Source organism: Ambystoma mexicanum, chromosome 8, assembly GCF_040938575.1.
Source record: "Ambystoma mexicanum isolate Mex_15411 chromosome 8, UKY_AmexF1_1, whole genome shotgun sequence".
Classification (NCBI taxonomy): Eukaryota; Metazoa; Chordata; class Amphibia; order Caudata; family Ambystomatidae; genus Ambystoma; species Ambystoma mexicanum.
The window spans coordinates 533,347,514-533,361,552 of record NC_090929.1 but is presented as its reverse complement, the minus strand read 5'-3'; the positions used below and the strand labels follow the sequence as shown (position 1 = coordinate 533,361,552).

Below are 14,039 nucleotides of genomic sequence, written 5' to 3'. Positions count from 1 at the left end.
TATCTGGAGATATGGGCTTTGAGGAGGACAAGGCAAACATAGATTTCTTTTGGAAGTGGGGTAAGATCAGGCTAAGATAAATGGTGATACAAAGAGAGGAGAGATTAGAGTCAGGGTACGGTGCTCTAATATATTTGGTGAAGTGGGTTGAGAGGAAGAAGACAAGTTGAACAGAGCCATTAAGAAAGCTTTGGAATCCAAAAGGACACGCTGATCTGTGGTTATTAGACAGGATGCAATACAGGATGGCATGGGGTATTGAGAGATATACATATGGAACTGGGGGGTGGGGGGATGGCGAGGGAGGAAAAGATGAATTGTGTTTTTAGAGTGTAGACACGAACAGTGAAAGAGGGTTTGTGGAGAGGAGAGAAATGTGAAGAGGCAAAATCATAAATGGAAAGAGGTGGTGTGACTCGAACAGATGTTTTAACAGGCAGGGTTAGCGGTGGATAATATGGTGAGAAGTGATATTTGGAATGATGTTGGAGGAGAAGAGGTCAATCAGGGAATTTGGTGAACTGGCAATGGAGGAGGTAAGGTGGCTGATAATAGCTGGAAACTTGAAAGCAGAAGAAGGGTTAAAAGGCAGATGGTTTGAGAGGAGGAGATAGAGAAAGATACTGGCAATTGAGATGTATAGTGAGGAGGGAATAATGAATGAGCATAATGTAGAGGGAGAAATCAACGAGGGGCTAGTAAGGGATAGAAAGTGGGAGCATGCGTTGTCAACTGATGCACATTTTTCCCTCCAAATCACAGCCTACTTACGTTGTCACAACTAAACCTTATTCAGACCCAGCTGGTTCTGCCATCAGCTTGCGTAATTTGGCATGCTCAACGGCATCTGTGTGTTTATTTCCACCAAATATTTTAGAACAATAGTTAAATTGTCAACCAGTACACCCTAGGAGATTTGGTAAATGCATGTACCCGTTTGGGATTCCGCAGAATGGCGGCACACTTTTGTTTCATGAACAGCTGTGGCCTTATTGCTGAATGGTGTCAGTGGGCCTCATTATGACCCTGGCGGAACGGGGTAAATGGCGCCGTAAAAGGTGACGGCGCCGTTCATCCCGTTCCGCCACATTACGAGGTCCCCTTGCGGGACATGTTAAGCACGCCTGGGAAAACCGGGCGTGCTTACCGAGTCCCGCGAGGGGAAGAGGGAGCAAACAACGGGCCATCTCGTTATGGCCCGTTGTTCGCTCCCTCTCCCATTCCCATTCAGCCCCGTGGGGGCTGAAATGGGAATGGGGAAGGACCATGTCCGGGTCCTTGAGGGAGGAATTACCGGGCCATCCGAACTCGGAATGGCCCGGTAAGTCCTCATTCCGAGGACCCGGACACGGATGTGATTTCGGCAGCAGCCATGCCGCCAATAGTGGCATGGCTACCGGCCGAACTCGTAATGAGGGCCAGTATCAGGAGACTACATATGGGTAGCAAATACCTTGCCCTCAGTTAATGGCGAGACATTGCAAGACTTTGGTCAGTTTCAGGGAGGTCATTGACAATGGAATCATCACAGGAGTCATTGCCAGCAGTCTAATTTGTTCCACCTGGTGTTCTTTTCCCTTTGCAGTGTGCCCTGTTAACACGTATGGAGAGAGCTGCAGCGAAGTTTGCAGATGCCAAAACGGTGCCACTTGTGATCACATCAGCGGCCTGTGTCTGTGTGCAGCAGGCTGGAAGGGGGAGACCTGCCAGCAAGGTAATGCGCAGGCAATTCACCCTTTGCTTCAATGACCAAGGTGTATGGAGTGGGGGCATTTGTTATCCGTCAAGATGAGGGGTTCAGTGTCCAGAACCGTGGATCTGGTGTGTCTCACATGCACCACCAAGAGCTTTATGTCTTAGTGTTGATCCTCAATGTTCACCAATTTACCCCAGGCAGCAATTATTCCAAACGATGGCGCACGTGCTAAATTCATGTCTGTGCCACTGAAAAAGAACTCTATGGCCCTACAACTTGCAGGTTATGATGGTATATTCAACCGTCCTGTGTTTCCAGAATATGAACTGTAGCCAAAAGACACACTTGCAAGTTCAGAAGAGAGGGTAAATCTCCAAGGGCCATGTCCTCCGTTCACGGTGTATGTCAGATTGTTGGTTTTCCCTTTCTTTGCATTCGTTTTCTCCACAATCCTCCTCGATTTCTGCACTTTGGGAATGTCCACTGCTGCTGGTTTGGATGCAAACGTGTTTGGAAGTTATTAGCTGTAAAAGGTCCGCCACTGCTGTGTGCGAGTTTTAAGAACTGCTAAGTCTTATTCTGCTATCCCTAATTTTTTGCAATGCTAGAAACATAATTTAAGATGTACTGATCCTTTGCGCACATGCATGGGCCTCCAGCCCTGCCCCACCTGACTCCCCCGTCCCCCGACTCCCCCTGTCCCCACTTACCCCACCAGTCCATTCTCTGTGGCACTAGAGGACCTCTTGCACATGCCAGTGCTTTCTGTTTTTCACAGGTTTCCTCTTTCTTCTAGTTCCTTTTCGTACTCTATTCGACCTTAGAAGGTCCTCTCCACACTACGCCACTTACGATAAGTAATACTAAATGAAGCGAGAATAACTGTCCGAGATCGGGATATGCCACTCACAATACCAGTAGAGGGCCCGCTGTAGGATAGTGTGCTGATAGCCGTACGACTGGCTAACAAGGACCAATATGTCCGGTGGTCCTTGTTCCTAACACAATTTAATCTCTGCTCCATGGTGTATTTCGTTAGTTTTATTCTCCTCACTTAATTGTAAATGTGTGCCCCTTTTTAAATCTTGGCTAGCTTATTACAAGCAGCTGCATTTCACCTCCTTTCTAGTTTATTCCCTTTTACTCTTTATTCTGCAGTCTTTGTAGCAACCCTTCAAGGAATCTCTCCTCCTAAACACCTGGGTCATCATGTGACCCATCGCGCCACCTTACTCTCTAGACGACGACCGCCCCTCTCTCCCCTGCCACCCGGTACAGCTGTACTCCTCCTCTGTGCCCCTTTGTATCCTACCCCCCAATATATCTGTTCTGTTGTTACCTCTGAAAAGTGCTCTAATATGCATCTGTAATGATGTACACCTCTGTAAACTGCTCCATTGCTTCTGGAAGCTAGGTCAGCACGCAAAACCCTGACTGCAGCCATTGTTGCTATTGCCTCGTTAATGCCATACAAAGCTAAACCATCAGCTCATAGAAACTCATGGTTCAGTCTTGACCTTCAAGAGCTCCGTGTAAAAAAACATATAGCAGAAGCCAAATGGAAACAATTACGCACGCAAGCTTAGAAGCTGATGTTCCCTATCCTCCTGGCTAATTCAACCACTTATAATACCCGCATCACCAATGCTAAATCCAGTATCCAAGAGATCTTCATCATCCTCAGAGAACTTGAAACCCTGTCAGCCCCACCCTGTCACTATCACCAAAGACAAACTATGGTGCAACCAACATCCAAAGTGTTTTGCTCACCAAAATTGACTCCCTTAAAAAAAAAATGGACCTTAAGCAATCCCTGCATTCCTCTCGCCTGTCCTCTACAGTCTACCCAGCGCTTGCAGCCAATCAACAAGACTTCCCCATGTTCCACTTTTCCAATGTCTCCGAAGCAGAAGTCATATTCATCCTAAAAGGCCTCAAACCCTCAAAATGTAGAGGATACATCTGCCCTGCTACCCTTATCAAGGACTGCTCTGAGGTCCTGGTGCCTTTCATCACTTCCTTTATCAATGCCTCTTTCTCCACTGGTATTGTCCCCACCAGCCTCATGGAAGCATGGGTACTTCCCCATATCATTAAAAAACCATCAATAGACCCCACATTTCCAATAAACTGTCACCCCATCACAACAGTCCCTTTCTACTGAAATGTCAGCATTATCTAGAATCCAATCACATCTTAGGTATGCATCAGTCGGGGTTCCAACCAGGCCATGGGATGGAATCAGCACTTCTGGACCTGAAAGAACAGCTTGATGAGATCAGGGTTTATGGCAAGCATGCCCTTCTGCTACTCTTTGACCTATCAGCTATATTTGATCTGGGTGACCACAGGATCCTTTGCTGCCACCTAACCACCACAGCTAACTTCTCACCAGAGGCCACAAACTGGATTGCTTCTTTCCTGGGTGATCGATCCTTCAAACTATTCTCCAAAAATGCCAATGCCCCATCGGCCCCCATAACCTGTCGAGTACTGCAAGGGTCTTGTGTTTCCCTAACCCTTTATAATATCTTTACAAAACCTCTATTTGTCCTTCTAGACTCTGTCGGCATATCCTACACAAACTATGCAGATGAAACACAAATGTTACTCCCTCTTGCTGGCAACGAGCTGTAGGACTCTCCTACTCTAAACTCTGTCTACATGACCATCCAGGCCTGGATGCCCACACACTGCCTTTGTCTGAATGCTGAGAAGGCAGAGATCCCCCTTGTGGGTCCCTTGGTGGTGATCAAGAAACTAGATGCCTAATAATCTTCCTTTCACATTGATGGCATCCAGATTCCTGTATCACGCCCCGGTAAAGACACTAGGAGTCTACCTGGATGCAATGCTCTCACACAGCAAGTGTATGCCATTGCCTATGCGGCCGCCTACACTACTAAACTACTAAATGCATCTCAACCTTTCCTACAGCCGGACAGCTGCCCTACAATTGCCTTAGCTACCATCGGATCGAGGCTTGACTGTTGTAATGCTCTCTGCTTGGGCACTTCCGAGCACAACATCTGAAAGATGCAGATTATTCAGAACAATGCACTTTGAGCATGCATGAATATCCTGAAACTTGAACACATCACCTTAGTCCGGAGAAAGGCCCACTGGCTCCCCATTCGCGAGCAGATCTGATTCAAGGTACTGTCAATCACTCACCTTTTCCTTTACAATGAGGCCCCTGCTACCTATCACAGGAGATATCTAAAGCAAGCTCTTCCAAAACTACCAGATTGACTTATACTTACTTTATCATCCATCCTAAATTTCAATGGGATAAAGCTAGAGGCTCGAGCTTCCCAACCATTGCAGCCAAACAATGGAAACTATTCCCTCTTAACTTGCGAGCTTAGCATTCCTACGGATCATTCCAGAAATCCCTAAAAACACTGCTATTTGTTTGAATAATGATCTTGTAACTGCTTTCTACACCTGTTCTTTGTTTGCAAGATCTTGTAACTGCCTATTATACATGTTCTTTGTTTGCAAATAACTGGTCACGTGACAGCGCCTTGATGCCTCAGGGCTTATTGCATTCTACAAATTAAAAAATAAATAAACAAATAAAATAACATTTTTTGTTCCTGACGTAGAAGATGTTGGCGCTCACTGGACTCATCTTATTGGTTGGTGGTATAAGCATTCTATCGTCTATGGCTTTGTGCATTCTAAGCCCTCTTTCATCTGCCGGTTGGTGTAAGGTGTCTTCAAGATAGTGTTCCAGCAATTATTCACAGTTTATTGCCTCTTTCCTTCCCATTCTCCACTTTTCAACTTTTGCATTTCAGAATTAATATTGCTATCCTAATATGTTCCATCAATATTTCTTTTTCTTGGCGCAGTGGCTCGAGTGCTGCCTTTGGATCCATTTGTTTCCAGAGGAGATGCAGACACTCCCGATGCTGATTGATCGACCAAATGCTTTGGTATTTTTCAGATCTGTTGCCTGAATGTACTCCCTTGAGGGTATGATTCCCTCTACCTTAAATGGTAGATCTGGATTTCAGTAGACATTTAACCCCACTCCCCCACTGGCTGGGCCCTGTTTCGATTTTATGTCAGGTCTGAAGTAGCTTTGTTACCCTTCGATCCTAGATGAAGGGACACATTTTCCAAGTGCCCTGTAAGCTGATTTGTTGGTGCAGCCTCCATCCTTGATCCTTGCTGCTAAACCATTTACTTTCCATGCTGGCATTATCAGGGTTTCCTCTTGGTCAAATGATATTTGAGGATTGGAGTTCTGGTTCTTATTTCCCCCTTCTATATTCATCTTTCTTCTTATTCTTCATATGGTTCCCATCGTTCAAATTCGAAGGTCTTTCTGAATGATAGGTTTGGGTCTCTTTGCCTGCAAGGCAGGCTTTAAACTGAGAGTATTCCCCATTTAGATTTCAGCAAGCCAATTCCATTCTATCTTCCTTGGCATATTAAAATGATGCAGGGTTTCTCATGAGCACCTTTGAGAATGATCCCCCACGTAAAACACATTCCCTGTTCCTCCACTACTACCAATTAGTATCAGGGATCACGTGGTTATTTCATCTGCATTCAATTTTTAACTCTCCTTTGTCCCCATCGGGTGCACTTCAAATCTTCTCTATTTCCTAGTTCATTTGGTCATCTTTAGCGTTTCCCTTACGCATCCACCTCTCCCATCCTTGGATTATGGATGTTCTTTGGATGCTCTTGGTTTAGAATTTCCCAAACCAATTTTATATTTGGCACCCATACATTGAAGCCTAGTTTTTGATTTTCAGCCCCCATGCACTATTTATTCACAGTCAGTGGAGAATACAGCTTCACCAGTGATCATTGTGCAGATCTCTCCTGTTGGAAACAGCACCATTTGCTCTAAAGACGGGGATTTTCGCACTGTTAGTTTGAGGGGTGGCATGGAGGAGTGAAATGATGCACAACATATTTAAGGGCCCATCTCTCCTTAAAGCCTTGGATAGTTTTGGAAAAGCAAAAAAAATGTTCATCTGTCAGTGGCCACTGGTCACTTGATTTACTCTGTTAGCATAGACTCTTTCCCTCTTAGCGCTGTACACAGAACTGCAGACTATGAAACCATTGCCTAGAGTATTCTCTAGTTTATTTTTCTCTCTTATCACATTGATGTTGCTGTTTTCTCAAGGCGGTCCTTTGAACTCTCTTTACATACAGCAATCTCCCTGTTTTGGGGGTGGGAGTTTTCCTTCTCGGTTAACTTTGGAGGTAGCCATCAGCTCGTAACCAGAACCAGATGGTATTTCTGCCAGGGGTGCCACTTGATACTTTATTCATATTTGCATATATTTCAGTTAACATGTTGTAGATAATAATGTATTTCTTATATAGCGCTACACACCCATAGCTCTCAGAGCGCTGAAATAACAGAAGACATTATTATCCTACAGGGTGGTCCTCAATTTATCAATCTCGGAAGGATGAAAGGCTGAGTTCATCCTGCCGGGATCCGAACCTGCCACAGCAGGCTGTATACAGATATCAGGGGCAAGTGCTTAGCTCACCGTGCTATGTGACCAGCATATCAGATGCCAAGAAGGCTCTGCACAATCTTTCAGATGCACAGTCTTTGCTTTCGCCGGAAGTGCCCCAAGAGAAACTTGTGTCCAAAGAGACCATGACAAGTTGGCCAGGAACATCTCCTTGTGGATGGCTCCGGATTCCTTGCACAGTCTCGCCTTTCGTTTGATTGCTGGTTCTGTGAACATCTGTCTTCCAGGATTTCATGTGTTTCCATGTTAAACCTTTCACTCTTCACTCCTTTGAATTGTGCCTTATTTTCCTCCTGTCCTGATTGTTTTCTGTGCTGTTGTATAGCCTACAAGAGCCCATGTTTATTGATATTCCTGAATTCTTGATGGCATTTTTTATAACTTGCACTGCCTCTTTTTTTTATTTGATACATTTTTATGCCTATGTAGTCAAGGTTGGGACTTCCAAAAACATTGCTACTTCTATCCAGGATTAAACTAATTAGTGCATTTAAATTCTAAGATTAATCATCCCCTAGATCAAGGGTCTGCAACCAAGGGCTCTACAGATGTTCTGGACTAAGACTCCCATGATCCTTCTCCACTGGCTATGCTGGCAAGGACTAGTAGGATTGTAGTCCAAAGAATCTGGAGAGCCAAAGGTTTCAGACCCCTGACCAGGATTGTTCAGTTATCTTTTCCTCTTTTTTGAGGAATTTGCCAATGCTTGTTGCCAAGTCCGGGCCATAAAGCTCTCCCTTAATCCGAGTCATTTGGACATGCCTTCCAAATATGTTTTTAAAGGGGTCTTCTTTCACAAGTACTTCAAGTGTGTCACAAAGTGAATTGTTGTTCTATTCATATGCGGAAGAACTGTGTAATGTTCCTTTTTATTGTGTTCTTGTCCTCCCTTTTAATGATGGTGGTTAGGTCACTAGCGTGTATGGTTGTGTAGCCCCTTTACTCTGGCGTTTCCCTCCCCTTTTGCTGGACACCTTGTGCTAGCTGCTTGCTCTTTTTGGAGCACATGCTATCAGTTGTGCTACTTTTCTACATTGTTCCCCCTGCCTTTTTTTACCACAATTACAATGAAAAGTTGTGTATTTGTATAGTTCTGACAATAAGCAATGTAAAAATGCAAAGAGAAAAGGCGCCAGTCTGCATAAACCATAGAACATTCACAAAAAAGTCAGATAAATCTACTAAAAGGCACATATTATGTAGCTACAAACTGAGATATTGAAAGTAGATTTTCTAAAACCTGTCTCTGGGTTCCAACCCAGGGAAGCCCCCGGTCACCCAGAGGTGTACAGTCAGTAGAGCTCAGGGCTAACCCACGCTCCGGGGCCAACTCCTTACACCCTCTCTGGACAGTGTTGTTTCCAGTGAATTCACACTCTCCTCTCGGAACTTTGTTCCTTCTGCAAATCAGTGCCTTCAAATTAAGTATGTATGGTACAGCTTCCTCTCCCTGCCAAATGCTCTCATTAGCACAGTACTCATGTAGCGAACAATCTCTAGCCCAGGCACTGGCATGACCAAGGGTATGCTGAGAGCTGCGGAACAAGGCAAAGTATGCCCATGTGTGGATGAGTGAGAGACAAACAGAAGAACAAAATGAACAAAAAACAATACAAATTTGTGGGCATGCATCTGTTTACATCTGGCCTTACTCCTACCCAGGCAGCAGCCTGGCAGCCCGTGCTCAAGTGTTTCACCCTGATTCAAGAGTGGTTAGTGCCGTACTGAACTCAGCAGCAGGGTGGGCCCGCTGCTCTGCCACCTCCAGAGTCCACTACGGGGACATACCATGTCTGCTGAGGTTTGAGAGGGTGCCACGGAATCAGCATCACCCTACTCTTCACTTTGACTTCTTCACTCACTCCTTCCCTCTACAGAGCCATGAAGTGCTGCTCCAAACTTCCCCCCGATTCCAGGGAGCTGTTTCTGAGCAGGGCTGATGGGGCCAGATATTGATGTCATAACTTTAAAAATGTTGTACATGATGTCAGAATGACTCAACTAACAATTCCAAATGTTAAAAACTTTTAGAATTGTGTTTAAGTGATTCACTATTCAACCAAAATCTAAACTTGCCTAAAAATGTTTCAAACAATTCCAATGTTATTTTTAAATTCTAACGCACACGATAAGTTAATTCCAGCTTTTAAAAAATCGATTAAATATTTAAAACATTTCTGTCAAGTTTGAGTAACCTCCAAACCCATTGACCCCACCTGGCGTGAAGATTTGGGCAGCCCTTCTCTGATGCCACGCTCCTCCTCTGATGGACCCAGGGGAAGACCCCTTTCTGGGAAATAAATGTTCCGGGCCATGAACCCCCAGCTGATGTTTACCTTCAGTATCTGACCTTAGACACCAGAGGAACGAGGGCAATTAGCAGGGAACCAGGGCACGCAGGTAGAGCAAGAAGTGAGCGAGGAACATTGGAGATTTGCGATGCTCCCCTCTCCTGCACTTGCACTGCTTTCATACAGTACTCAGTGGCTGTAGTGGGCGGGATCGGGTGTGTGCGGTGACCCTCTACTTTTTTTACTTAAGTTTTACTGTTCTTATGCTTCTATTTTAAAAAGAAACAGTTCCGGAATGGCTTCGTTTTAAAATAAAAGTGTAGGAAGAAGTTGAAATTTGCACTGCACTGAACATTCCCTTAAACAGCAGGCACACGTGATTGGGGGTTTGTATTGTGCGTGGGAGCGGGGCGTGGTGATGGGGTTTGTAGGCCAGTAGGGAACATAGTTCCACTTCTGCTTTCCGTACACTTCGACCGCTGCTGGTACCGCTCTGTAGCCATGTGATGGGAATCACTGTGCTGCCTTGGGAAGACCCGAAATCCTGGTCTATGCAGGGGAAGCAAAGTTGTAGGCATTAGCAGATATTGTGGAAATAGTGTCACAGATTCTCATCATCCTATCACAATGCAGGAAGCATACCTCCTGGGAACATGCTTGCACCAAACGGAGGTGCCACACCAAATGCTACTGAGTTGCCCCATCCAGCACCATGAACTGTAACTCCATGCATAATGCACAAGACTGTGGGCCTCATTACGAGTTTGGAGGCAGCCATGGAGCTATTAGCTCCAGGGCTGTCTCCAAACCGGGCTCCATTACCGGGTTCCTGCCATGAGGACTTACCGGGTCATTCTGACATAGGAGGACCTGGTAATTCCTCCTTGCAGGAACCCATCCCCATTCCCATTCGAGCCCCCATAGGGCTCAATGGGAATGGGGAGGGAGGTAATAACGGGCACATAACAACTGGCCCGTTATTACCTCCCTCTTCCCCTCGCGGGACCCGGAAAAGACGTCTGGTTTTACCAGACGTCTGATCCGGGTCCCGCAAAGGGAAGCTCGTAATCGGCTCTCCCGTAATGAAGGGGGCCGGTCCTGTACCGTCCCACTTCATTACGGGAGCTCCAGGGTCATAATGAGGCCCTGTGAATCATATGCTGCTTTCCCAACACCGCAGGCCACCAAGAAGCCCAACAATTAGACTGTTCTTAAAAACTAAAATATGAGGCTAAAACAACTTTTAGAATGAACTGTGTGGACAGCGTAAAGCTTTTTAAATCAAATCTATTCCTTTTTTTGTTTTAAACATTTCAGCAAAACCTTCTGAAAAATCTGTCTGAAATGTTTAGTGGATCTTCTGAATTTTGAGATTCTGAAATTGGACCACATCTTTTTAGAACTCATAGTGAAATCAGCAAGCACTATTTTTGGCTAAATAAGTCCATTCATAAACAAGCATTACTTTTATGGAATGTCTTGTGGTTTGGTTTTGTCATCAGCTGTTTATAGATTTGGAGTGTATGTGATATGATTTGTGTGAAATTGTTCCTTTAAGTCCAGCACCTTGAAGAAATCCCCAATGTGTAAGCCAAAATGGCAGCAGCTACACTATAGAAGACCACATGCCCTTACGTTCTAGCCATTGCTATAAATGTGTGAAAACATTTGCCTTTTCGGTTATTCTTTTGCAATTACACCATTTGAAAATGTTATTTATTCGACATTTAGTTTCCTTCCTCCTGACCATTGCAAACAGTAGACTCCTGTTACCCCCTCGCTTATCACAGTCTGGTAAAACCAGGCGTCCAGAGCGGGTCCCTGGAGCGGACCTCGTAATGAGGCAGTATGGGGTTAACAGCGCCAGCAGCTTTACCAGCGCTGTTAACCCCCATACCGCCAAGGTCGTAATGAGGCCCTAAGTCGAGTGTGCCGGTCTGGTAAAAATGGTGGAAAAAATGCTGGAAATACCAGCACCCACATTTTTACCAGACCAGCACGCTCCAAGTTTCCCGGTAGGGGCTCTGATCCACTGAGAGGTCTGACCTGGCAGTATTTCAGGCCCCTAAAGGCAAATAGTTGCTGCAATCACTGGCACTGGTACTACCGGTGCCGGTGATTGCCGCAAACCCATTCCATGGAGTCCTATAGGACTCCATGGAATGGGAACTTACAGCTGTTGTTGGCACCCATAATATCCCGGTGAAACCAGGATATCGGGCACCAGTAGCGGTAAGGCGGGTTTGCTAGTAACCTGCCGGAATCACTAGCGGGTTACTGGCAAACGCATAATGAACACCAATGTCTCTGCCTTTTGATCAGCACTGCTACCCAACATATACATACTCCCTGCCTAAAAATCTTTGACAACTACAATCTCTGTTATCACCCTTATGCTGAAGATATTCCCCCTTCTCCCCCGTGCATTGTATATTATCTAAAAGAACACTGAGGAGACTATTGGTTACTCTCCCCCCCACCACTTTGGTTGAAATATTATGTAATGGGGAAGAGTTGGTTTGTGACTGCTTGTGGTTAACTATGATTAGTAGAATTCTTTGCATCATTGAAGTTGGAGCTAATCAAGAACGCCTGCATTCAACTGCCTCCCTGATGAGTGCTGCGAGGCGCATGAAAGTGCTTGGTGGAGAAGATCACCTGAACTGCAAGTCTGAGAGAGTGGGGAGCCTGAGTGCACACCACACTCATCCATCAAAGGAAACATTTTGTGGGAGCTTCGGACCCCAGAGAGGCTGAACCAGGATGACCCATGCCCCACTTACAAAAGCTACACTGTAGGTAACCCCTGCACTGTGGCTGTAACATTTTGTAGTGGGGCAACTGGTTTTAGGTGGACTGTGGTTAGCCACACCTACCAGGATTCCTTGAACCAATGAATGTGAATGGAACCACGAACAGCTGTATTGAACTGCCTCCCTGATGAGTGTGAGAAGCATGAAAGAACTTGGAGTGGTAGATCAGCTGTACAAAAAGGCTGGGAACCACAGTGCACACCACAATCCCCATGGAAGAACACAATGCTTACCGTCTCAATCGACCTGCCACTGTGGAATGGTTAAACACTGGCCGTATGTGGACTACTCAGATATGATCCTAAACACCTGGAATAAGTTAGTGGTTCCTGTTGTCTTCCTTTCAGAAGGGATATCTAAAAACACCTGCCCCAACTACTTAAGCCCCTTCTCAGCCAGCATTTCAACACAATACATATCCAGCTTACTAGAAAATGCACCCGAGGGCCTCGGCGAAGGCATCATAATAATAAACCCGTGCAACCCTGGATACTCCCGCCATTCAACTAATACATACTCCACAGTCCTAACACCATACTGCAGCTCAAGAAAAAGCAGACACTTGTGTTCCAAGGGCAAGGCTGCGGAGTCCAATGGCACGGCAAGTAGAGCACTCGCTTTGACATTTGTGCAGAGCCTCCTGATACAGGTTCGAATCCCGGCAGAGCCAAACTCAGCCTTTCATCCTTCCGAGTTCGATAAATGAGCACCACACACCGTGGGTAATAATAAGCAGCGATCAAAATGCTACATTATTATTATTGTTATTATTATTATTGTAGTATAAAACTTAAGATTACCAAAGAACAACCGATCCTTTAAAATTAAAGAAAAGCCCTTTTTCTGAGTCCTGCATGTAGCCACTCCTTCACTCAAGAAGCACATTGATGCAATCCAATTTGCGGCGTGGAAATCTGCAAATGCCCTCATTCATTCATAAGGAAAAGAGCTGTTTCCCTTTAGGACTTTGCATGCAAACTGTCCCGATCTAGTTCGCTATTGCAAGCAGAATGACAATTACTGTAGCAGAGCCAGAATCAAGTGGTCGCTTTTGCTGTTAGACGTCTGTGCCTAAATGGTGGCAGAATGATCACTAAAATTGATGATGGGCTGGCAGATGCACGTGGATGACATACTCAACCCCAATGGCACCACTTAGCCCAGGGTTGTCCAACCGCAGGCCTCGACGGCCAGAGCCATGCTGGGTTTTCAGCATAACCCTCAATAATATTCATGATATAAATGTGCTTACACTGATTCTAAATATATGCACATTTGTCCTCATGAATATTAATGAGGGATATCCTGAAAACCCATCAGCATTGCAGCCCTCGAGGCCCGGAGTTGGAGAACCCTGACTTAGCTTATCCCTATGTACACCTGTAGACAGTCCAGTGACACTTGTGTATAGGCGCGTTACAAATACCATATCATATCATATCATATCAATGACATGACAGCTACAGAGGATGAAGGAGTGGCCATACTGTAGTAGTCATATCAGTGACCTTGTCAGGGTGAGTGCTTGTGAGGGTGTACGCCATCATAATGGCTTCCTGCTCTCTTCTGTTATTCGGTGCACAGATTTAAAATGGAGGAGAATGTCTCTTCCATGCACCAGTGTTTTAATGGTTGCAAGTAAATGTTTCAATTGGTTGTTGTCTCTATGGTACAGGCCTTGTCCTCACAATCAGTGATGTGCATTTGATAAAGCAACTGCTTT

At 45.3% G+C, this 14,039-nt stretch overlaps 1 protein-coding gene across 2 annotated transcripts in view; it reads left to right on the top strand.

Moving 5' to 3' along the window:
* MEGF6 (multiple EGF like domains 6) overlaps positions 1–14,039 on the top strand; it is a 1,562,146-nt gene that overhangs the window by 1,474,942 nt on the left and 73,165 nt on the right. For both annotated transcript variants that reach the window (XM_069610227.1, XM_069610228.1), the window contains one exon: positions 1,586–1,714. In XM_069610227.1, coding sequence (XP_069466328.1) covers positions 1,586–1,714 — 129 coding nt within the window. The remainder of the gene's footprint in view (positions 1–1,585; positions 1,715–14,039) is intronic.